At 39.7% G+C, this 23,611-nt stretch overlaps 1 protein-coding gene across 4 annotated transcripts; it reads right to left on the bottom strand.

Moving 5' to 3' along the window:
- Window positions 1-302: 302 nt before the first annotated feature.
- On the bottom strand, window positions 303-21,876 carry rapgef1a (Rap guanine nucleotide exchange factor (GEF) 1a). Of its 4 annotated transcripts, XM_057356899.1 has the most exons (25): window positions 21,717-21,876; window positions 18,531-18,676; window positions 18,200-18,378; window positions 17,507-17,663; window positions 16,787-16,875; window positions 16,483-16,629; window positions 14,834-14,954; window positions 14,489-14,669; window positions 13,917-14,288; window positions 12,449-12,645; window positions 9,835-9,999; window positions 6,901-6,987; window positions 4,661-4,737; window positions 4,473-4,578; window positions 3,745-3,820; window positions 3,392-3,476; window positions 3,192-3,284; window positions 2,882-3,067; window positions 2,615-2,699; window positions 2,428-2,522; window positions 2,266-2,344; window positions 2,066-2,167; window positions 1,880-1,977; window positions 1,660-1,788; window positions 303-1,521 (listed from the first exon to the last, which is right to left on the bottom strand). In XM_057356899.1, exons 1-25 carry the CDS (start codon window positions 21,742-21,744, stop codon window positions 1,371-1,373), a joined length of 3,231 nt encoding a protein of 1,076 aa, XP_057212882.1. In that variant the 5' UTR covers window positions 21,745-21,876; the 3' UTR covers window positions 303-1,370. The 4 variants fall into 4 exon arrangements, with proteins under 4 accessions (XP_057212882.1, XP_057212883.1, XP_057212884.1 ...); XM_057356900.1 differs by lacking the exon at window positions 6,901-6,987; XM_057356901.1 differs by lacking the exon at window positions 9,835-9,999.
- Between the last annotated feature and the right edge of the window lie 1,735 nt (window positions 21,877-23,611).

The following is a 23,611-nucleotide window of genomic DNA, read 5'->3' as shown; positions in this document are numbered from 1 at the left end:
CAAAAGCTGAGTGTCCCTAACCCAAACAAATATCAAACCAATAACACTACACACATAAGTGACGTCTATTATTTTACCAGGTTTGAAAGGATCACGTGAACAGAGGTACATATGTCAGCTGTATAAGCAACTGAATTATTATCACGTATAAACGGATGACACTTTGGGATTCTGAATGATCTTCAGTCCAGATTACAGGTAATAGAAGATTCCCACAAAAATGGTCAAGATCTCAGGGCTTTATATGCACAGCTGTGCTCTATTCATTTCAAACTGTTACCAAACCTTCATCCCCAAACGACTTCAAAGTGCACATTTTATTACGTCTCACACAACAGAGAAAATCTCTCAGCAAATGTCCATGTAAAATCCTTTTTAAAAACAAAAGGAGAACTGCATTATATATTTAAAAAATCACATTGACACCACTACATGGACAGCTTCAAGCACTTGATAACAGGTCACTGTTAGATCTCTGGGTCAGACATAGCAAGAAAAAGATTGTAATGTACAACAAAACAAACAGTTACAACTCCCAAGACCTTTCTCACACAAACCCACACATCTGAAGCAAACATACTTTACAAGTAACGCTAATGATCTTGTAACATAAAGCAGGTTTTCATCCATGTGCATAAATAAACAAATAAATAACATACAAGGTTAACATAACAACATGGGTTTCCCTGATTAATAGCAATACGTGTCATTGGAAGACATGTGATTTTACAAAGACCTCAGGAATGAGTAACAGAAATATAAGTGACCATAAATGGCTTTACGCAGATGAAACTGACACACTCTTGTCAAGTCAGCGCTAACTGCAACGAAAATGAACCCGTGACCTAATCATGACCTTTTATCATACATGCTCAAAGCTGTTCGATCCATACACCGTTCCCCCTAAACCCCAGAGTCTATATGTGCATTTTTTTAGATAAAAAATAAATAAATACAAATATCAGTCTTCAAGGAGCATCAGCATCACAAAATCAATTCGCAGACCGAGTCATATATTTCCAAACTGAACTGCAAACATCCAGATGGCGAGGTGGAAAATCCTGGAATATCACCTTCAATCCCAGGTCACAATCTCAAACCACATAATCTCACGTATCCGACTAAACTCTCAAAGTCGTTTTCAGTCTTTTCTCTCAGCACTGTTTCACTCCAAATGTACACACGGGTTAAGCTGCAGTGCAATTACAAAATAAAACCTAATCGTGGTTTAAAAAAACGTTTCTGTAAACCATCACAGAAATACAGAATTTCCAGTCTCGTAGCTGCCGTTACAGTCACTTTCGATTGCTGTGTCTTGCAACTTCGTAGGGGCGGGGGTTTAACACAGTTTGTTCGGTGGGCCGAGCGAGCTATGTCTTTTCCTCTCGTTCTGTTTTTCGTCGCGTGATGTTGCGGGGTTTGATCTTCAGAGACAGCTCCCACAAAGCCTCCTCGGCTAGATGATCGCTGAAGTCGTTAAAGAACGAGACAATGTCTTCATTGTGTTTGAGATCATAGTGCCTGTGAGAAAGTAAACTCACTTTGAAAAAACCGAGCTATTGTCATTGTATTGGTAGAACATTACACTTTGGAAAATACGTGTAAACAAATAAGCTACAACAATAAATGAAATACTTCATATTGTCTTTATATACTCACACTTGCTGAAAGCGCCTCATAGTATCCAAGATATTAAACTGCTGCCAGCGTTTGGAAAAGTTGATTTTTCCGCCAATGTGATCAGGATTCCCGAGATGTACAAAAGTTAAGTCCTGGAGTATGAGACCTCTGTATTTGGGGGAAAACAGTGTTATACACGAAATTTGACATATGAATCACAAAATCCAACAAAACGTGTTCTTTAAGCATTCATCCTTACAGATACGGTATACACGGAGGCTCCACATCTGCTAAAGCAGCTCTGTATGCTCGGAAGGAGGAGGAACTGTCAATTAAAGTGCAATATTCCTCCAAACCCTGTGAAGATGATAGCAGTAAACGTGAGAAACAGATCAGCTAACAACGGAGAGCATATAAAAACAGCATCACATGGTGTTTGATTTACTTCTGAAGTTTGTTTCTGCCATTCCAGTCTTCTAATGGGTGCTGAATCCAACGCTGATAATATTGCCAAGTAAGAATTGAAATTATTGAGTTTTCTTAGGTGCTAAAAAAAGAAAGAGACACAAGTTAAACGATTCAACAGATACCAGTCCAATAGATTGTTAGATTTAGCTCGGAAAAGTCAAACAAATCAATTTCTACCTTCATAATTTTAATAAACTTCAAAAGGAGTTTTTCTCGATCCTGGGCTTTCTCCTGTAGGATTATTAAGGACCGAACCCTTAAAATGAAAAGAACGTTGTTAGACTTCGCACGTTTTGAGCGTATCCAAAAGTTTCAAGTGCATGAAGCATATCTTTATACCAGTAAGACATGTTGTTGAAGTGCTCTGTGAACTGCGTCAGATTAGGACTCTTCTCTTCGTTCTGTTCCTTTGCCCAGAGTAAGACCTCGGGGATCTGCAGACAGACAGGAAGAACGTGTCAGAGACTCCTGAACGTCTCAGAGGTCAGGTGAAGGAGTGTGATGAATGACACAAGACAAACAGCACCTCTATTTTATAAAACAGCTCTGCGTCGAGAAGCGTGAGCTGGTCTGCGATCTCATGACTGCGGAAGTCGTGCAGAGTTCCGGGCCTGTGAAAACGAAGAGTCAAAATCAGTATGGATTGATACTGTTAAACATCTGTATTTCTCAAGATCTCAAACTTTAGATGCAAGCGCTTATGTTGCGATGTTTTTAATCAGTAATGGGTGAGTTGAAGGCAGCACGTGTCCATCTAAAATATGACACGTAAATGTGATTCAGGCGAGGTTACCTGGCGGCCACTCCTCGTGCAGCCAGCGTCTTGAGGGAATTAGTGTACTGCAGCAATTGCTTCTGCTGGACTTTTTCTAGAATGTTATTGCGCAGAACCCGAGCCAGCGAGAGCTCCCCGTTACGCAACAGATGGAGCACAAGATCCATAAGCTGCTTCAGGATGTCCTCAGTGAGCTCCACCAAACTGATGAAAAGACATTTTTGTTGAACAATGACAAAAGCAGATTTTACTCTCTAGATGGAGATGTATAACATGGTCCCGTGTGAGTGTAATGTATGAATGTGAAGTGCCAGGTTTGAGCTCTCACCAGAGCTCATCCACGACCCGCACCAGCAGGAAGAAGGTGTTTTTACTAACACGCTGTTTGGCGCTGTCAGGGCTGTGAGAAAATCTGTTATACGTGTTCAGAGTTAAGGCCAAAAAGAGGCTTTGGAGTGTCAAAAGGCAAACGTTTGTTAGCAATGCAAAACTGTGAAAGCTGCCCTCCCCTGTCCTGAGAAAGGATATCTATAGCGAAGCTTTTTAATGAGGTCCTCTGGGGTTAAAAACGTTCTGTATGTGGTCAAGAAAGCCTCACAGTACAAAACTCGATCTAGAAAAGAGAACAGCGTTAAGAATGTGAAACACTTAAAATGATACATTTTTAATTCTATTTCGAAGTTTTCTTTGCTGCCGTATTTAATATTGCTCTAATATGTTTGTTTACATTTGAATTTCACTACATAAACTTTGGATTACTTAAATGATGAATGTATGTACATCTCTGGAGCTTCAACATTCATATTCGGGTGATCTATTCCGTCTTTGAATACAAAATAAGTGACCCACCCTCACAGACTATCAGAATGGATTAGTTTTACCTTTGCGATCCGCTTCTGTGGCGTGAACTAATAAAATATTCCCTGATCCAGCTCGAACATCAGGCCCGTCATCATTCTGACAGAGAGAGATTGAGATTATACAATTTACATGCATTTAGAACTTTTTTATACAATTAAGCAGGTGAAAGAACGACTGAATCTGTAGCTATTAGAGTATTTTAATAAAACATTATGCAGTCGTTCGTTTGTAAACTTTATGGGTGTCATGACATCATTTATTCCCAATAGGCCCAGGAGAATGAGTGCTGTTGTTAAAAACAACAGGAATTACTAAAGTTGTAGTCAACGTATGCATTATTTCCTCTTTTGTTTTCTATGCATTTTTTTGGTGCATTAGAAATTATTCCCCGATACGCTCAGGACTCATTAAAAGCAAATATTCGATGCTGTCCAGACATCACTTTTGGTCATGGCTAAATGTAGAGTACAGTCTCTGCACTGCAGTGGCTTTGAGTCACAGGCAGATGGCAGCAGAGAGCTCAACTAATATTCTTGACATTTGCATTTGGCAGACGCTTTGAAGCGACTTACATTGCATTATACGACACATTTGTATGTGTATGTGTAATCCCCTGGGATCAAACCACTGAGCCACAGGAAAGCTGACTAAATGGCTTGTTTAAATGGAATTCAACAAATAAACTCATGAAAATGAAACAGCTGCTCTATTACTCAAGATAACGAAATACATAAACACATGTAGTCACCTCTTGCTTTAGTGTTAAGTGAGACATGATCTCATCGTGATCAACCAGCGAAAGCTGGTCTAACTCCTCTGAGCTCATCTCAGACTCCACACACTTCTGCTTCCATCTGTGGAAGTGACAAGGTAGTGAACACAATTTTCATTTTTGCATGAACTATTTCGTTACACCGCTAAGTTCAGACATGTTACCCTTCTCTGTCGACCGGGTCTTTGTCGTGTTCCGAAGATGAATCCTGGAGCGAGTCCTCAGGTCCACAGGAAGAGTCCTGCCATTCACAGCAAAAACAAAAGCACACGGGAGTTATATGTCTTTAAATATCACTTTCACTGCCACGACTGTCTCTCAACCACACAACACAGCTGAAATGAGTCACGGGGTTGAGCCGAACAGGACAGCTGGGGTTGACATCCTATGAGCTCAGTTCGGGAGATGCAGGAGGGGAACAAATGTTTTCTGCATTGCACTGAACATTCAACACGTACGGATCAATTCGCAATCAACTTTACAAAGCAGCGATACAGAAAACAAAATGATGACCTTATAGCAACACCGTATGGCCATCAGACATGAGGTTAGGTGTATTATTAGGGTACGAGTATTATTATTATAAGAAAAGAAAAAAATATTATTAGACAAAATGTACTTTAAAGGGACAGTTCACCCAAAAATTAAAATTCTGTTTCACTTTTGATTTTTTCGTTCTGCTAAACACAAAGGAAGATTTTTGGAACCAAACAGATCTCATCTCCCATTGACTCCCATAGTATTTATTTTCTCTACTATAGGAGTAAATGGGGGGGGGGAGATCTGTTTGGTTACTGACATTTTCCCAAATATCATCCTTTGTGTTCAGCAGAACAAAGACATTTATACCGGTTTGGAACAATCTGAGGGTGAGTGAACGATGACAGAATTTTCATTTTTGGGCGAACTGTTCCTTTAACGTCATGACTAATGTTGTGTTTGTGTACATACAGATATCAAGCTTGTCTAATAATAATACATTAATAATACACACACTTGGGACACAATACCCAAAATATAGCACTGCAATGATCTGTAGGGCTGTCACGATTATGAAATTTGGCTGACGATTAATTGTCTAATAAATCATTGCGATTATGACGATTAATTATCTGTTTTAGAGCTTTGACTTTTAATTCTGATACATTTTTGATTCAGCTTTGAAACGACCATATTGTTCTGAATATAAAGACTAAAATTCTTTTTCTTGGAAATACATAGGAAAAAATTGGGTCATCATACTTAAGGTTTAGGCTTTTACCTGTCAATAATACAACCGCCAAATACTTGTAAATTAAGTAAATTGATCAGGAGTGAATTTAAGCCTCCATTAAAATGCTATCAGTCATAGAAAAGCTTCTAGTCTGTTTTTTTCTCACTTGCAAGACTACAATAAAAGTTGACTTCTATGTTAATGAGATTTTGGTAGACTGGTTTTCACACGGAAATAATATTAAATTGTACTGCAGGTTATTTTTATGGTATATGCTTTAGTTTTTTTTAAAGTGATTGTGTTGTGGTGGTACATTTAACAAGTATTACCATGCTTTAGTTACAATATATATAATAAAATATGCAATATGCAGATACACTACAGCTCCCCCTAGTGTCTTCAATAGAGATGTGCAATAATTGCGATGATCTGAAACCATCGCGATGAGGTCAAACAATCACGATGAGACGATTATTTAATAATCGTGACAGCCCTAACGATCTGTTACATGTAATATATAATCCACTTTCATATCCAAGAATATTTGAAAACCAAAATCAAGGGGCATTTGACAGAAATGTGTCATGGCAACGTAGCATCACAGTACCTGAATGTAAACAAAGAAATGACCTACATTTGAATCAACCTCAACATCTCGAGGTTTCATAAGTTAAGTACTGCAGGAAAAACATGCTGAGTGGTTATTTATAATAATGATTCCTCTTTTCGGTTCTCAAATTCACTCTTGGTTTTGCAACAATGTCTGCATTCAAACTTGTCCACAAACTACTCGACTTCTAATTTTCTTTTGTTCACCCAAGAGCAAACATTCCTTGAGAAACTGTTCTGTTTTTCCCCCTAGATTTTTCTGCCCACTCCAAAAGCAAAATACTGCATCATTTGGCAAACATCACAAATAATCATAACAGACTTGATTTTTAAACCAATCAGATTTCACTGTGGGTGGGGTTATCCAAAACACCACAACAAAGACAATCCAAAAACAATGAACCCACCCGGTCCGGGCACTGCATGCAGCATCGCACGCGGCATTTTTGGGTGTCAGTTGTCGCGTGTAAGTATTTGCATGATGCAAAGCGAAGCAATACAGTCACAAACGGCACAAGCGCAGCACGTGAGGGCAGAGAAAGGGTTCGATTTGGCCGCAAACGCCGACAGGTTGTTACTTACTCCATTAGAGAAAGTCACATCTCCATTGGCTTGGTTGGATGAATACAGATTGACGTATTCACCCTCGCCACCTTCATCGCTAACGCTCTACAGGAGAGAAGAGGAAGGACAGCACAAGCATTGGAAAGGCATCAAAAGGTACTCGACTTACTACGATGTTGAATTTGAAGTAGACTACACGCGAGTGTCTTTTTACTGGCTTAAAAAAACAACGGCAAACATTGTATGCAAACCACAGAATTATAAGACCTAAACACACTATGTCACACAAAGCATCGTCACAATAATCAATTTTTAAATTTCATTATTCTACGCATTGAATTTTTGCTGTCTAGTGGAACCATTGCGCAGTGTTACACTCCTACTACGTTACATGGTGCAAGAAACATGATGCAAACTAATTGTTAGCACAAACCAGACAGGTCACCTACGTAGTAATCACTTTCCCGAAAAGAGGCATTGCACAAAGTCCCCTGTGACTGTGCACAGCTCAGCAGACATAACATCATACCAGGCGGCTCTGACACCCGACAGCGGGCGGTCCGGACGGGTCCCTGCGGGGTGATGCGTGTTCAACCCCGGATTCTCAAAAGGTCACAGTTGCAGCGTGTTACCTGCGTGTTATACGCCCACGAGTCTTTAGATCAGTGTGCCGGAGGAATTTCACGTAACTTAAATAAGCGGCGCTGTTAATTGAGCCTGTAAACTATTTGTCGCCTGTGGTTGTGATTCATGTGCTTTCAAGCAGTCACTCGCACACACCTACACAAAGTCAACAATGACAAAATCAGACGTGTTTACACAGCCTTCTTACTTCTCTAAAGCCGGATGAAAGAAGGATTTAAAAAGTAAAGTCACAATTGCAATGCAATGCAGGAAAACACGATATAGATATGGCTTAAACAATCTGAATTATTAGTAAAAAAAATAAGGTCTGCAATTAATTTATGCACAGATTCTATTTAAGCTGTGTTGATTCGACTTGATTTTCTCAAATCTCATGGGATGCCTAATGATTAGTCGCGACTAATCGTTTGCAGAATAAAAGTTTTTGTTTACATAATATACACTCACCTAAAGGATTATTAGGAACACCTGTTCAATTTCTCATTAATGCAATTATCTAATCAACCAATCACATGGCAGTTGCTTCAATGCATTTAGGGGTGTGGTCCTGGTCAAGACAATCTCCTGAACTCCAAACTGAATGTCAGAATGGGAAAGAAAGGTGATTTAAGCAATTTTGAGCGTGGCATGGTTGTTGGTGCCAGACGGGCCGGTCTGAGTATTTCACAATCTGCTCAGTTACTGGGATTTTCACGCACAACCATTTCTAGGGTTTACAAAGAATGGTGTGAAAAGGGAAAAACATCCAGTATGCGGCAGTCCTGTGGGCGAAAATGCCTTGTTGATGCTAGAGGTCAGAGGAGAATGGGCCGACTGATTCAAGCTGATAGAAGAGCAACTTTGACTGAAATAACCACTCGTTACAACCGAGGTATGCAGCAAAGCATTTGTGAAGCCACAACACGCACAACCTTGAGGCAGATGGGCTACAACAGCAGAAGACCCCACCGGGTACCACTCATCTCCACTACAAATAGGAAAAAGAGGCTACAATTTGCACGAGCTCACCAAAATTGGACAGTTGAAGACTGGAAAAATGTTGCCTGGTCTGATGAGTCTCGATTTCTGTTGAGACATTCAAATGGTAGAGTCAGAATTTGGCGTAAACAGAATGAGAACATGGATCCATCATGCCTTGTTACCACTGTGCAGGCTGGTGGTGGTGGTGTAATGGTGTGGGGGATGTTTTCTTGGCACACTTTAGGCCCCTTAGTGCCAATTGGGCATCGTTTAAATGCCACGGCCTACCTGAGCATTGTTTCTGACCATGTCCATCCCTTTATGACCACCATGTACCCATCCTCTAATGGCTACTTCCAGCAGGATAATGCACCATGTCACAAAGCTCGAATCATTTCAAATTGGTTTCTTGAACATGACAATGAGTTCACTGTACTAGAATGGCCCCCACAGTCACCAGATCTCAACCCGATAGAACATCTTTGGGATGTGGTGGAACGGGAGCTTCGTGCCCTGGATGTGCATCCCACAAATCTCCATCAACTGCAAGATGCTATCCTATCAATATGGGCCAACATTTCTAAAGAATGCTTTCAGCACCTTGTTGAATCAATGCCACGTAGAATTAAGGCAGTTCTGAAGGCGAAAGGGGGTCAAACACCGTATTAGTATGGTGTTCCTAATAATCCTTTAGGTGAGTGTATGTGTGTGCATTGTGTATAATAATTACGTATATTTAAACACACACACACGTCTAATTTTAAGAAAAAATACATTTATATTTATAAATATTAGAAATTGTATATACATATAAAAATGTACTGTATATACACATGCAAATATTTCTTAAATATATACATGCATGTGTGTGTGTTTATCTATACATAACTATTATTCACAATTCACCCACATATATTATGTCGACAAAAACTTGAATTATGTACTAGTGTGTTTGCTTCGTTTCAGTTTCACTAAATAAGTTCACAGCATTCACCGTTTTCTCACACACACCTATCGTTTCGCTTCAGAAGACGTTTATTAAGCCGCTGGATTACTTTAATGATGGGTGTGTGCATTTTTTGGGGCTTTACCATATCCCACATATTCCCAAAAGTGATGGCATTATTACATAAAACTGTTTATGTTTAGCTAAAAAAGGAAGTCACACATCTGGGACTACATGAGGGTGAGTAAATAAATCATTCAAGAAATATTCCTTCACCGTTTTCAGCACATCACAACCAGTTTGGGGTTTTAAGAAGAAATCAGAGATGAACGAGTGCTGTTTTTAGTTGAAAAGGAAAACATGGAAAACACATTAGTCAGCGTAAAGAAGCGGAGACTCACCGTGGGAGCAGGCAGGGGACCCTGGCAACTCAGAGAGGAGTTAGATGCAGACAGACTGAGAGCAGCTTCTGTCTCGCCGGGGCCCGGCCCGGAAGCACACTGCTGGAGGTGACACGAGATAGAGGAGGAAGAGGAGGAGGAAGGAGACGCAGAGTGTGAGGAGGCCTAAGAGGAAAGAGAAAAGCGGTGGGAGGAAGTGAAAAAGGCCAGAGGTCATGCAGATTATTGAGCTGACGAGGACAGACTTGAGAGTAGACACCCTATTTCATTTGTTTGTGAACGTGTGTGATTGTTGGACAGTAAAATAAACTGTACTTCTTCACAGCCATGCTTCGCTCATATTCAATAAAATATGATGTCTACTCGGAGTAAAATCTTTTGTGATGTAGGAAAGCAGCGTTATGTGTAAGTTAGGTATTTGGACAAAAGGCTCCATTTTTAACTGCTTGTACCAGTGTTGCCAACTTGGCGATTTTGTCGCTAGATTTAGCGACTTTTCAGACCCCTTTAGTGACTAAAAAGCGACTAGCGACAAATCTAGCTACTTTCTGAAAAAGCTTTGGCGACTTAGCGAAACATTCTGCTTCACTTCTACTGCCCCGCGAGAGCGAGTATTTGCTTTCGCAGGCAGCGCAGCACCGCCTCTCTCTGCGTCTACTCTGTTCAGTGAGCGGCAGGGAGAAGCAGGATATTCAGTTCAGACCGCACTGACGCATGAATGAGATACGCATGTACAAACAGTGTTTCCAAGAACTAATCACTTATTGACCTTTGACCTTGTTTGATCATTTATTATTTAAAACACGATGACTGTATGGACGCATAAACATGAACAGAAATTGACTGCTGGTGTGTAGTTTTAAGTGGTCGAGTTCACTCACTATTACATATTTTTTGTTGTCTGCCAAAAGAAAAATAAGTAATTAAGAACCTATTTATTGTGCATTTGGGTGTATTGTTTTAATATAATACTGTATAGGACAGCGAGAGATATGAAGCAGACCTGAAGCGCTTCGCTTGTCAGATACTATGTGATGACGTCACTGATATGCAAATTAGCTCATGACATCATCTGCCGACATTTAGAGACTTTCCATTGAAAATAGTTGGCAACACTGGCTTGTACGGGCTAACATTATGTTGGGAACAAAAAGACGAAAAACAAAACAAAAAGACAATAAATAAAACAAATAAATGACAAGACAGGTGTGTTCTAGCACAAAGCTTAAACTTAGATCTCTAAGCAACACACCTCTGTGAATCCTTTTGCACGGTCACACATGAAAACTAGAAACAGTAGAAATCAAGTCAAATGAAATGAGGAAAATGAGTCAACAAGAGACAAAACTAAGAACAGAAGCAAGAATGACACAAGAGATCGAAAAAGCTACTTCAGGAATCAGTACTGTAACCACCAGCACACCATCTTCAACATTTCATCAAAAATGTCCCCACTTTCACTGTCCACATTGATAATATGGTCTTTCTGGATAGTGGAGGACGTTTGGGGTTTCGAAAGGTAAAGTATATAAAAATGATGTTGACTGTCCGCCATCTTGGAACAGTCAACATTAAAAAATCAATAACTCAGAGGATAACCTTTTACAGGTAAGAATGTTAGTTTGTGTTTGTATACTTTATGTATTACATCAAATTAAATGAATAAAACCATCTTAATGCTGTGTTAGCTAATGCCTTTGTTTATTTATTGTTTCATTCGTAACGCCATTCCACCATCTAAGGCTATATTCATGGCGAGAACAAGTCAATCGATACACAAGTTGACAGCAAACACCTATGTATTGTTGTATTGTTTTAGTTTAGCCATTATAATGTTTAGGTCTAGACCACAGCATGTAACATTTAATATTCTTGTATGTGTAAAACCAACACAATCTCTCGGCAAAAACGTAACTATTTTACGATGTGGCTAATCTTGGCTAAGTCGTACGATCTCATTCATACAATTTTGTTCGATTTGCTTTCGCGCCAGTGACGTTATGTTTAGGGGCAAGATTAGGGGTGGGGCTTAAGTGTTGCTTTTTTCCTAGTAATCGTTCGTTTTGTATGACAACGTACAAATTCATACCAATTAGCCACCTTGTAAAATAGTTACGAAATCCCATGAGATCAGGTCGGTGCAACCAGTTTCCAGCCCTCATGATGGACATGGACCGTTCCGATATGACAGACGCCTTACAGCTGCCCACAGAAAATACCACTAAGGCATCTATTGATATATATATCTGTGCCACTGGCAGCAAGTGATCATACTGGATGTTGGCAGGTCCATTAACTTAAAGGATCCTAACTTTAAAACTAGCGAGACAGCAGCTTTAGTTAAATAAATACGAGACAGACAAGCACAGAGACTGAATGACGTAAGACTGAAAAACAACTAACAATAACCGGCACAATAACACACAGATCACTCAGAGCAACACTTTTCATAACCACTGTGCCACAAGCTATTTAATCTATGTGATAACTGCTACTTGAACACTGGGAAATACAATACCGTGATGATTAATCCTGAATGTTGGTAGAAGGAAATGCTTGCGGGGAGGGTGAGAACGAGAGAGAGGGAGAATGTGTGATACAGTATAGCTCTCACCAGCTGTCTCTGTTTGGGCGGCAGCGCCGGAGGAGGGAGGGGCTCGTCCCCGCTGCTAAAGGAGTCGCTGAGACCGTACACTTCCTGAAAGCGCTTCCTATTGCGCTGCTCATAAATGCGTTCGCTCTGCGGCATCTGGTAGAAGACCGAAGGCGTCGGCTCGGAGTAATCCTCCATAAACTGCATGTACTTCAGGACTGTGAGCGGTGAGAGAGAAAGAGGTCAAATGAGGCTGACAGGTGCACAACACGGCTCAACAAAACCCAGACACACACAGATCTGACCTACGGCCTCTATATTAGACAGGGCAAGACTGACCTCTGAACGCATAAAAGTAAATGGAGGAGCTAAAGTTTTTGCGTAAACACAAAAATCACAATGATGCTTACATTGCTCACTTTGGATAAAAGCGTCTGCCAAATGCATAAATGATGAAATGACATTTCTCAAGCGATTTTAATGTCTGACGAGTCCTTATAAATGAATAATTTTTATTTATTTACTATTATTTAGAAATTGTTAATAATTAATAAATAAATAAACACAGTTTTTGTAGTTAACATACATCATAAACCATTGAAACGGTTGAGAAATGTACCTTTTAGCAACAAAAAAAACCAATACACATCCTTTCACTATTATTCTTTATGCCTAAAGCTTTGGGTATCGTTCACTGTCCTTGCTGGCCTTTTTTTAATAAAAGAAAGAAAGTCTTCAATAAAAAAAATCATCCAGTTTAGGGCTGCAAGATATACTGAAATGATCGAAATCTCACAAATGCTCAAACTGCAATGGTTTGCATTTAATGAACGGTTTTAATGCTTTGCATGTATGTGTTCGTATGTTGGTTGGTACAGTTTTCAGTTTTTAAATCTATTTTGACAAACTTTAAATATTAATTTAATGCCGTTTTAGAACCACCCCAGGGCACGTAAATATTTTTTACGCGAACCTTTACAATGTCACTAAAATCATTCTGACTCACTTAAAAGTAAAAGTCAACATCGGCACAGCATCTCTGCCTGGCCTACTATAAACCTTTCTGTCAAGACACAATCTATGTCAGATTACTTCAGGATTCAAAGGCTCCGCCCACCAACGAGTCTTTCAGCACGAGCTCATTTCCTGTGGGCTTGGGCGAGGCCATGACTATTCATCCAGAGATTTATCCAACAAAGGCATTTATTCCATCTGACCTCACACTGAATCTGACATCACCGTTTCCCCACCCGTGCCGTCTACTGAGGGGCTTTACAGAAGAAAAACCTGCACGTGCTCTATTGCGTCAAATATCGCACACAACAGAAGCAGAAAAGCCATGGCTTAAACTTATGCTTTGATAGTGAGAATAAAAAGCAGCTTTAACTTTCTTTAACAAAGAAACACACAAACCTCTAAGACTTTAAAAGTTATCCACTTCTGCTAGTCACCCTATTGTAAATGACACACTTGAATTGCTCATACTCACTGTGACGACTCTTTTTCTCCGGCAGGGGCGGGGGGCTTAGAGGAACGTGCGCGTTCTCAGCGGGACTAAAGTTTGGCATAAATACTCCACAGTTCGAAGGTGCAAAAAGAGGGAAGGGAGGGGTGGGCGTGTCCTCATCTTGAACGTTGTCATATTGAGAGTGAAGCCGTTCCACCGGAGGCAGAGGGGCGCGGCGTTCTTTTTTCGGGAGAGCGGGTGGTATCGGTTGGAGCTGGAAAAGGGATGAAGACGATTCGTTGTGTGACTCGGGAAGGGGGCTTAGACAACCAGTGTGTGCGGTGGGTATCTGCTCGACGCTAGATAAATCCTGATGCAGGAAGTCGTAGTCGGGGTCGTAGCTTTCTGCTGTGTCTGAGTAAACAAGATGACAAAACAGAGGCCACAAATATTATAATAAATACTATAAATTATGAAAAAAATGTAGCAACGCTGCTAGCGTGACAATAGCTCCAAACTTCCAGAAAAGATCTACTTTTCTCAACAAATAGCAGAATAACGTGTAGCTTTCAAAGTAGTTTTTACAAAACTGATCCAAGCGCGGTGCGTCTCACCCAGAGTCTCACAGCTGGTGTTACGAGAACACTGTCCGCTGTCCTGTTCCAGAGAGGAAAGCTGCTCGTCGGATTTGCTCAAAACGCCAATACTGCCGCAGGGGGAGAGTCGCGGAGACTCCCCTCCACAAGAGTGACTCCCGCCAGAAAACCGCCTTTGTAAAGCATCTGCTTCATAATCCTGAAGATCAAAATAAGACACTCAAGATCAACTCAATAGTTACTTCTTACCACTGTTTACTAGTGTCCAAGCTATCGACAACAATTTTATAGCACAAAAGCTACATTTTTATTTAGTCTAACTGACCACAAGGTCAAGTATCAGAAAGAACAAAACCATCTTACCTGTCGACAGATGCCAATAGGAAGACTCGACCCGCTTATGGTGCGACTCATGGGGGCTACAACAGCGATCCTAGTGGGGGACGGCGCAGACTGACGCTTCTTTGGAGGAAGCGCCGGTGGACTGCAAGAAAAAGAGTTTGTTTAGCAGATACTAGCAAACAGAACCATTGTCACACAAGTTATGAAGTCCACTGATCAACAATGTGAACTGAATTATAAAAATATGCAACACATCCCAAGCGTACAGATGCAGTTTTGCAGAGCGAACCTAGCCCTGGAACCACAGGCCGCGACTTTATAAATCAGACAATCATATTTGTTGCACAAAAGCAGGTGGTTAACAGAGCAGACACAGAGCAGAGAGACTGACTGACTCACAGCACATGCCGGGTATTTCTGACTGACATTTACTTATGCAGAAAGAATATCATCAGATTAACCAGTCATAAGATGCCGGGTCATAAAAAGATCAGAGATTTTTTGGTAATGATTTGTTTCACCAGACGAGAGGTTTGAAAAGACCGAAAACAAATCTCTTGCTATGAAGGGAAACTACACCTGTGGAAGCTGTTGCAGAGTATAAGGTCTTTCATTTTAAAAGGTCGCCTGATGTAAACGCAGAGCTGCTGGTAAGGAGATGAGAAATCTTTACAGCTGTGAGCCGAGTAATTGTTGGCCAGGAAAGTATCTACATGCCATTTCTGTGAGCTAACTGAGCTTCAAAGTACTTCTGGGATATTAGGGCTCCAACAACATCGTAACATTATCGTTAAAAACTGATAATTAAAAGAGTCGACAATAAACTTCACTACCCATTGCTTTTGAAATTTGCGATGAAGTTCACAGTAATAAAAGCGACTTCCATATTATGTTTGACCATTGTACATGCGACAACAAATGACAGAGAGATTTGCAACGACATGACAGTGGTGAGCAAATGATTTCTAGGTATCCGCCCGAATCATTAAAAAGACCAAATATCGAACAAATATGACATCCATTGAAGACACGGTTTTGTTGGCCGCCTTGAAGCAGAGCAATCACAGAGCTGTTTTATGCCAGCGGCACAATTTAATCCTCGCCCGTCTAGACTCTGTATCAGAACATACTTCTCTGTCTCTTCCCTGTTTCTCTATTCAGACAAGAGCAGAGTTCATTTCTCAGAAAACAGCCCGTTTGTCAACGACACTCAGGCAGAGGAAGCCGAGCTCTGCACTGCTGCACCGTAAAAGACCAGAGTTCTCGAGAACGCCGCTATTTATATCTCTCTTTGACACCTTTGCATTTAGACTTCCTGCAAACAATCAAAAAGCGATGGGGCTGTGCGATCATCAGGAGCCGAGCCCTACACCTAAACCATACGCCGTTTCAAAACACATCACCGAAAATACCCAGATGTTTACTGCATGTAACCTAGATAAGATGACACGATGTGATAACTCGACACGCTTTGTATTTCCTCTTGTAGACTTCTCTTCGCTTTTCTGTAATCGTGTTTTGGTTCACTCTGTGAAGCTTGTAAACTAAATAAACATTTAGTATAATAAACAACAGATTCTGTTTTAAACTCTAGCATTTCAAAGTTTCGTAGGCACACTAAGTATGCTTTTAATTTCTTTAAACCAAATTTGTACAGTTTTAAGCCTTACAAGTGTTCAGGCACTTTGAGTCCAGGTAGAGGGGGTTTAGGAGGGGCCAGCTCCTCATCGGGGACATCACTTGGAGTCTCTGTGGTCTCAGCCGGGGCAGGGGTATCATTCACAGCGTTTTCCTTTGTCACAAGTGGATCTTGAACACTGAAAGTATAAAGAGGTCAAAATGAATGACATGGCCTTTTAGTGATGGCAAACAGTTAGAACACAGATTCCTGTACCTTTATGTTCTCACTTGTCACTCGCTTTTGAAAGTATCATTTTAACGGCAAGACATATCCGAACAAGCTTTTTCAATTACCGTTGTGGATTGGCGACCGGGGGCAGGGTTTTGACAGGCGTAGTGGGTGAGGGATGTTCCTGCTTCTCGGTGGCGACTTTAACAAGCTCCTACAGGAAACCACAGACACGGTCATCTTTGCGCACAACGCTATCAACTCGAAACAAATACAGCTGGAATATGTGCGGAGAGTAGATGGAGAAGTCAACAGATGTCAGACAAAACAAAGCAAGCTGTGACAGAGTTCCGCTGAATGTTGAATACAATTTTGTGCAAGCTGGATGAGTCCTGGCAGGCGTATTTAAAGGTAAAGTGTGTCATTTAACTGGCACTTGCTGAGTTGCGAAATTCAGACAAACAGAGCAATGCTGAATTTGCTAATTCAGCCAACAAATGACTCATAATACACGTCTCTACATTTTAAGATGATCTTTTGACATCGAAATCACACACATCACCTTTAAAGGGGTCATATGACACGGCTAAGACGAATATTATCGTTTGTAATGCAATGTGTATACACGATTTAAGGTTCAAAAGCGCTGCATTTTACACATACAGAATGCATCTTTTGTTCCGACACTTTGAATTTTGCAATTTTACGTGTCTAATACATGCATGGGCAACTTATAACGCACCAAAGACACAGAAAAACACGTTTTCGCGCCATATGACCCCTTTAAATCCCACCATGATTATTTGTCACTAACAGACATATATGGGTCAGAGATGAAACGATACCTTTACACCATCCAGCACTGCTTTGATCATATTGGTGGCGGATGTTATCGTTTCTTTATCTTCCAAGTTCACGCCCTTCAGCATCACCTTGTCCGACCAGCCGATGAGGTTTGCTAGACTCTGATAGAGTTCGCTTAGACATGATGACACTCTTGAACTGGGGACAGATGAATGAAGAATTCATTGAAATATTACATAGTAACACTGCGAAGGTCAGGATTCCTAAAGCTTAGAGTCGAGGAGAAATATTGAACATTTTTGCATCTTTTGTACCAAACACATAAGCAGTGTCCAACAGCTTGTTTGTGTCTTTGGAATTTGTTCAGTGTAAAGTGTATTATCTGTACATTTGAAAGACACTTATCTAAAGCGACTTGCAGTGCATTTAACATATACATTTGATCAGTATGTGTTCCCTTGAAAACAATTACGCAACCTTTGTGCTGATAAAGCAATACTCTACCGACTGAGCTACAGGAACCCGATACAAAAAAAGAGGAGAGAGATAACATTTACATTCAAATTAGGACACAAAACCCAAACCGTAAACTATAACTGCTGTTAACCCTGTAACTTGTTAATATGGGTGTCAAAACACATATGTGCAGTGTGATGCAGACCTTTAAAAATACTTTTCTACCTCTAAGAGAGTGACTTTAGAGAGAGACCTCTCTCTAAAGAGGGCTAGTTCACCTGCTCAATATCTTGCTATCGAGTTGCACCAAGCTCATGATGGCCTCCAACACTTTGCTTGCAGAACCAGGAAGCATCTCCAGGACCTTCTTGTCCACCACCATTTTGTCAGTTATGGTCTTGAAGTACCGCAAAGCACTGACCACTTCTTTCTCGTGCTCTTCTAGTCGACTCAGACTCTAAACGTGACAGAGTGAATGTTATCGAAAAAACATTGCGAATATTCGCTTTCACACCCACTCCGCATGTTATCAAACAAAAAGCTTGACATCAAAGTCGGAGAGAACTACAATGACTGAAAAAGGAAAACGTCGGCAACGCCACTTCTTACTTTGGTCACAGTCTTTTCAGGAGACTTAACAGGTTGTTCTGGTTGTGGTTTGGACTTTTTGTTTGATGGCGTCCTCTTGATTTTGGGAGAGTGGAATTTATCCTTTAGTTTCATTGTAAAGGACGTCAGGTGTGAACGCTGGGACTCTGAAGAGAAACACAAACAAATTGAATAAATGCTTGTTCAGATATCAAGTAAAAAAAAGTAAGATGTGAAGTACCTTTCCTTTATAAACATTCAGTTAATTGACAATAGTTAACGCAGACAGGAGTTCACAATTAGACCTTATTCGGTCTCTCGGGCTTTTGTGTACAGTGAAATCCTCTCCAATACAAACTGAATTGGTCTCAGTGGGAATTAAAGAGCTCTTGGAGCGTGCCACACTGGAACGGATTCTGGTGATGACACCATCGTCCACATCGCAAAACCATTTAGGGGAAATTTCCTTTCCACACATCAGAGGAATGAAGCGCTGGAGGTTTGCATGACTGTTTCATATCAGACCTTTCTAAAGATATAACACAAAATCCTCGACATTCAAAAGCGAGTTTAATGAGTTTTGTCAGGATGTGAAGCTCATGTATTACACATTTTGTGTCACGAGGGACGTGGCCGCTAGCTTTAAGAGTCAAGCTATAAGGCAGCCTTTAGCTAAATAGGAGACCTAAAGAAGACAACCATATATGAAGATCAAAGCTTTTATTCATTTGTTGTTGACACATTTTCCATTGAAGGACATTGGGTGGATCAAAAAAGTCATTCAGTTGTTTAGTTTATGAACCATGATTCGCTACTTGACTGTTGGAGGTAATATTGTTATTCAAGAGACCGTTTCATTGGGGAAAAATTTGGCTACATCTAAAAGATAAATGTCTGAAACATAAATCAATATCTTAAGATCCATTCCTTCAAAAGACTGTAACTTTTTAATGGGTATATCTGCTCAATTTTGTGATTATTTAGCAGAACATTAGCATATAGACAGATGACACATCAGCAGAAAAGTCATTTCAGTATCAGAGAAAGTTATTACATTATATTAAATTGAACTAGTAGGAACATTCTTTATGACAATAGACTTTACTTGAATGTTCTTTATAAATCAGTCATTTGACCTCAACAAAAACAACAGCATAAAAAATCTGATTCAGGTTACGAGAGAAAAGCAGGGTTACCACAAATAAATGCCCTGGACAATAGAGAAAACAGAGTATCTTACTTATCTCATAGTAAGTGAATTACTAATCGGAACATATTCAGTTGACCATAAGAGAGCTTCCTGAATGAATGAAATAAAAACACTACCAAAAACACCATAAACCATGAGGCGGTATAGAAGGTGATGCACACACATTTAAATCCGCTTTCTTTTTTCCTCTGAAATTGACCCGACCACAACTGCTGAACAGGCTTGTTTCTCAACCAGGTCATATCTTAACCCCACGTTTCCTCCACCAAGAAGTGCAAGAAGTGAACATTTAAAAGGGCTTCATCTGACTAGACAGACAAATTCATGAAGATTAGGCACTCGATCTGCTGATATTACAGACGACTGAATGGCAATCGATACTGCACTGTTTTTACATTTGCATTTGTGCATATGGCAGACGCTTTTATCCAAAGAGCAACAGCGCATTATTCTATTCATTTCTTTAATCAGTATGTTTGTTCCTGGGGATCGAAATCATGACCTTTGTGTTGCCATCATGACGCTCTACCAACTGAGCTACAAAAACGCATGCTTTGTAAGATTAAAATATAAAGCATCAATACACGCTTTCAATAAAACAGATTAATGCAAAAACGGTCTCAAGCAAATGTTCACATAAAAACTGCATTATAAATACCGAAACAAGTGATATTTAATGCAAACCTTTCTACCGGTTATAACAATGTCTAAAAGCTAAAGATGATGTGTCTTCTTGAGCAGAGACCACACTGGCCACCATCCTCCTGTGTAACCCGGGGTCTACATTAAAAGACCTCTTAGAAATGAAGCACTGAACTGAATTGAAGAAGTGAACCGCTTACCCACAAGCGATTCTCTGAATTAAACCCTCAGAGAGGGAAGTGACTGGTTGCAACCTCACAGTGTAGTTTACGGACACGTATTTGTAAAAAAACAGTCAAGCCACTGAATGCGTGAGGTTAAGGCTTGTGTTGTATTATTTCAGCCGTAATTCTTTTATTAATTCACTAATTATTAACAGTAAATAACAATTTTACCTTCAAAGTGTCTATCCTCTATTTTTGTATCTATAATTTTAATATTACCAATATGCCAACCTGTCATTTGTATCAGCTCAAAACTTCTTACCAACAGCAAGTGATTTTAACTTCATCAAACCATCAAAAATGACTTTCTTGCTGTTAGTGTGGTATTTACACAATTATTTAACAAACTAACCCCTTATTCAAAAAAAGCTTTGATGTTAACAAGAAAATGTTGTTTTAGTATATCATGATGATCCTTATGTAGGCAATATTTTGTATATTTCTATAGATCGCTGAAGATGAGTTACACTTTGTATATAGTTTTAATTTCTATTGATCTTAATTATACCTTGTATGTATATGCATGTAATGTAACGTAGTCACTAGATTTATATCATTTAGATCTCAATAAATATTAATTATATATAGTTAAGTACACTGTCATTTGTTTGTTCAGTATATGAACAAATTAGCTACAAGACCATTCAATTGTCACCTATGTGAGACTTTAAGACAGATAACGTTAAATCATAGCAAATGATGATAATGATATGACCAAATACACATTACTAGTGCATTTAAACCCAACACAAACACAATAACACAAAACACAGCTGTAGGCCAAACTCTATACAGGTAACGCAATTTAAAAAATATATATTCAAAAAGAGAAGTGTCAGTCAGCTGAAGTCTACAACAGAGCTAACAGATCCGTCCACACCCAGCCACAGCTGTCTGAAGCAAATTCATCTCTAAATTAATATCATAACGTCTTATAAATACATAAATTATCAGATTATATGTTATACACTTCGTACATGACGTGTTTAGCTGTAAAAATGAGACAAAGATAAGATGCTTTGATTGTGTCTGTGGCCTTGAACCTTCCGTCTGACGCTAACGCTAACGGCTAACGTTAACTGAAGTTCAGCCTCAGATTGATCATAAACGTGAATAAATATAACCGCTCACCTTGCTTGCTGTCTATTTTTCCAGACATGGTGGAGACTGTGAGTGAGCTAGTCACGATGAAGAAACGAAAGATGTTCGTTTGTCGCCGTTATTTCAGCATCTTCAGGAGACAGACCGGTCGGTGTGGTCCTGCTCTGTCTATGATGTGTCTCAGTTTGGCTCTCTGCCGCCGCCTCCTCCTCCTCCACACACACACACGCACGCGCGCGCGCGCACACACACTCTCACACACACGCACACACACGCACACACACTGTGTAAACTATATAAACTGTCCTATAAAATGACAGCAAAAAAACGAACAATCCAGATAAATCTCTTTCGCTAATTTATATTATAAAACTAAAACTAATAATACAAAATAATATAATATTGAGCTAATTATTTGTGCTGTAACACCATATAAATAAACAAATACACACGCATACGTACGGACACATATTCACTATATATATTTGCACTTACATATATGTATGTATAGTGTACATACAGAGATACACACACCCAAATAAGCCAAACAGTGGATGAAAGTGATGAGTGGGTGATTTCTTCAGTAATGTCGCCCCCATGTGCTCAGATTGATTCATTGCAGTTTATAGCTAGACCGTAGAGCCCGCAATTCAACAATGCACTGAAATCGTGTTGAAATGTAATCATGTTCTAAACTGTACTAACAAGATGAGTAATATTTAACACAAGGTTTATATAATATATCCATCTCATTATTATGAACAGGTTAGCGTGTATGAAAGGTAATGACCGTCTTAAATAACCAATCTCAGAGTCTCATTTGATTTCGATTTAATCTCAGTACTGTCTTGGGGAAACTGTTGAGAAGTTAAAGCGACTGCTGTGAATTTTCTTTTCTGTGGGAAGGAGAATACCAAAAATAATTCGATGTAATTTCACTTCATTGCCACCAGAGGACAGACCTTCCCCACTTCTGAGTTCTGTCCCGCAGTTTCAATAATGACGTCATCAATTTCATTAACGTTAAACTGTGTAAACTGTGAGGTGATGCTTTTGTTTATTTATTTATGATAAATTGGAACATAAACTTCATATATAAAATATAAATATAAAAACAGCGGTGCAATACAATGCAACTTTGCATAAAGTAAACAAATGGTCATTGAAAAACAGTGCAGCGATGATTAGCAACTAAATATGACAAAAGTACAGGGCAGAACGTAGAAACCTTTCTGGTTATAGACCACTTCACAAAATGTAAACACTTGTCCAGCAACACTTCCAGTTTTATTATTTATTTCATTTTTTTTAATCTTACGTATGCAATTTATCCTTAAATATATTCGTTTTAAGATTTTGATTTGGTTATAAATGTTCTGTTGGTTGTATTCTGTTCAAACGTTTGTACAGTGTTAAAAAAACCTTCTGTTTTTTCAAGACCATGCAGCGTTGTTTACGTCTTCTGAAGTGATCGATAATATTTGCTGATACATACAGTACAGTACAGTATACCTTTCGAGAAGCATCTCTTGCTTCATCCCTTTGCTAAATGCATTGAAATATTCATCAGAATAAAATACGATCACCATTAAATGTTGCACCTGCTGAGAAAGTGCTGTACGTGTTAAATCATTATTACATTGGCTCTCATAACTGATTATAACCCATCATGTAAATGTTTGAAAAGAACTGCTGGTGGTTTAATGAGATGCTGTCCTCTGCTACACTTTGAAAGGCAGATAAGACGCTCATACTCAAAGGTTGCCTGTGCTTTCACTGCAGTGGGAAATGTCTGTCAGAGCAAATAAGACAGTTGGCCTGTATCGCTCATCCATCAAGTGCTGCCACGGCCACTTTGCACATCTTGATAACAGGGGAATTAACAGCAAGCCCAGAGATCAATGCATTATTTAAGAGACGGCGTG

The sequence above is a fragment of the Triplophysa rosa genome, linkage group LG17, assembly GCF_024868665.1.
Source record: "Triplophysa rosa linkage group LG17, Trosa_1v2, whole genome shotgun sequence".
Lineage (NCBI taxonomy): Eukaryota > Metazoa > Chordata > Actinopteri > Cypriniformes > Nemacheilidae > Triplophysa > Triplophysa rosa.
This window is presented reverse-complemented; position numbering and strand designations above follow the sequence as displayed.